Consider the following 1750-nt stretch of genomic DNA (forward strand, 5'->3'; position numbering starts at 1 on the left):
GTAGAACATTTTGACCCTCTAAATAATTACCCTTTCAATGTGCTTTATTGAGCTTCATCTTTGGACGCACAGTGCTTTGATCCCAAATAAATAGTGGGCAAATAAATAGTAAGCAAAAATATAGTTTTTGGGCGAATTTTGTGACTAAATTTGAGGTCTTTAAGCTCAAGAATGATATAATTTTTAATAGCTATCTATTCCCTTTATTTGTTTTTTCTATACAAATATCATGTTCTTATTTAAATTTTTAGAATTTAGTAAGTTAAGATGTTGACTTTCAATATCATCTTCTACTTTTTACAGTTTTAAATCATCTACAGTGAAATCGTGATTATTAGAAGTACGCTTTCGTTTTGATATCAAACAAGGATTTGAAAAAAAAATGTACGTTATTGAATCCCCCAAAAAAAAAGAATTACCTAATTCTTCAACAAATTACCAAACTTATTTCTTGTAAGAAACTAATTATACATACATGTATACAGCTATGTATTTCAGGAGGCGGAATCTCTAAAACATATCGTTTGGTCAGATATTGTAAACGAAGAACCATTCGCCGCTCTATTTTGCTGTTTTTCTACGCAAAAACTGCCCGTTTAATTCTAGTCTTTGTGGACAAATTTTCGCGTTGTGAAAGTATTTGTAATGAAGTTGTAGACGTTGCCTCCTACACGTTAAAATGTAGCGACGTTGCCACATTTCTTTAATGAGGCCATTAATATGTAGCTGTTCTACTGAGTAATTCAAAATCAAATCCTAACTCAATCTTAGTTTTTCTTCTCACCTTCACCGGCTCCAGCAGCTTTAGACAATGATCGACCGTTTCATTTGTTTCATTCTGCGAAATCATTGTTAAGTCTTCAATTACACGACATTCCACCAAATTCAATAGTCGTGGCAAACATAAACGATTAGCCAATTCTAGAAGGTTTAAGCATTTATCTGCGGAAATTGGAGGTATTTCATCTGTGTACAAATAGCAGAGCAACTTATGAAATGTATAAATCGTGACACCGGGAAAGACGATCTGGAAAAAGGATAATTANCACCCATACTCACCACACTTGAGTGCGCCTCACGAAAGTCGCCAGCCAACATGGCGCGCATAACATCACAGCGTGCAACTAAAATGGCGCGATGTGCCTTCATTTGACCATCGTCCAACTCGAAAGTGACATCGCTGAAGCAACCATCGCCAATGCAATGTTTCTCCATATTCTCTTTAATGCTCTAATTACATTAAAAAAGAGAACAGTTAGATAAAAGCGCTTCAAATACATATGTATGTATACATACAAAGCATAAATGTTGATTGGGTTCATCGTTTAGACTGGCTAAAAGTGTTTGTGGCTTGGAAAGTAATAAAGTCAATTGAGGCAGTTCTAAGAAATCAGCAGCTTGTTTAATTTCCTGCAAAGCATAAAAGGAAAATAATTAAGTTCAACAACAATAACAACAACAATTATTCATTCATGCTCGCCATACACACACACACACACCTGCAAATTGTGAAATTCCCTTTCAATTGTGCCGGTATAGATGAATTGCAGACACTGTTGCAGCGCTGGCGGTGTTATCAGCTTGGTTAATGTGACAATTGTTTGCGTTACATTAATGCCACGCGTATTTTCCATCTGTATTAAGCGTATATTTTGGAAAATGGGGTGGTGCAGGTCCTTATAGAGATCACTGGGCCTTTTAGTTTCGATTAGCGGTAAGGCCTGATAGCTTGAGCGACGCTTCAGCTGTT

The 1750-nt window shown here is 36.0% G+C and overlaps 1 protein-coding gene across 1 annotated transcript; it reads right to left on the minus strand.

Annotated features, from left to right (window-relative positions):
• Positions 1 to 784: 784 nt before the first annotated feature.
• On the minus strand, positions 785 to 1634 carry LOC108355874 (rho-related BTB domain-containing protein 1-like; the record flags this gene model as incomplete). The annotated part of the gene is made up of 4 exons (XM_017607005.1): positions 1500 to 1634; positions 1297 to 1410; positions 1060 to 1230; positions 785 to 1027 (listed from the first exon to the last, which is right to left on the minus strand). Coding segments are annotated over exons 1-4 (663 nt in total), but the record flags the coding sequence as incomplete, so codon positions are not given.
• Between the last annotated feature and the right edge of the window lie 116 nt (positions 1635 to 1750).

This window comes from Rhagoletis zephyria, unplaced genomic scaffold (genome assembly GCF_001687245.7).
Source record: "Rhagoletis zephyria isolate East Lansing unplaced genomic scaffold, Rhagoletis_zephyria_1.1 Rzeph_scaffold_51350, whole genome shotgun sequence".
Classification (NCBI taxonomy): Eukaryota; Metazoa; Arthropoda; class Insecta; order Diptera; family Tephritidae; genus Rhagoletis; species Rhagoletis zephyria.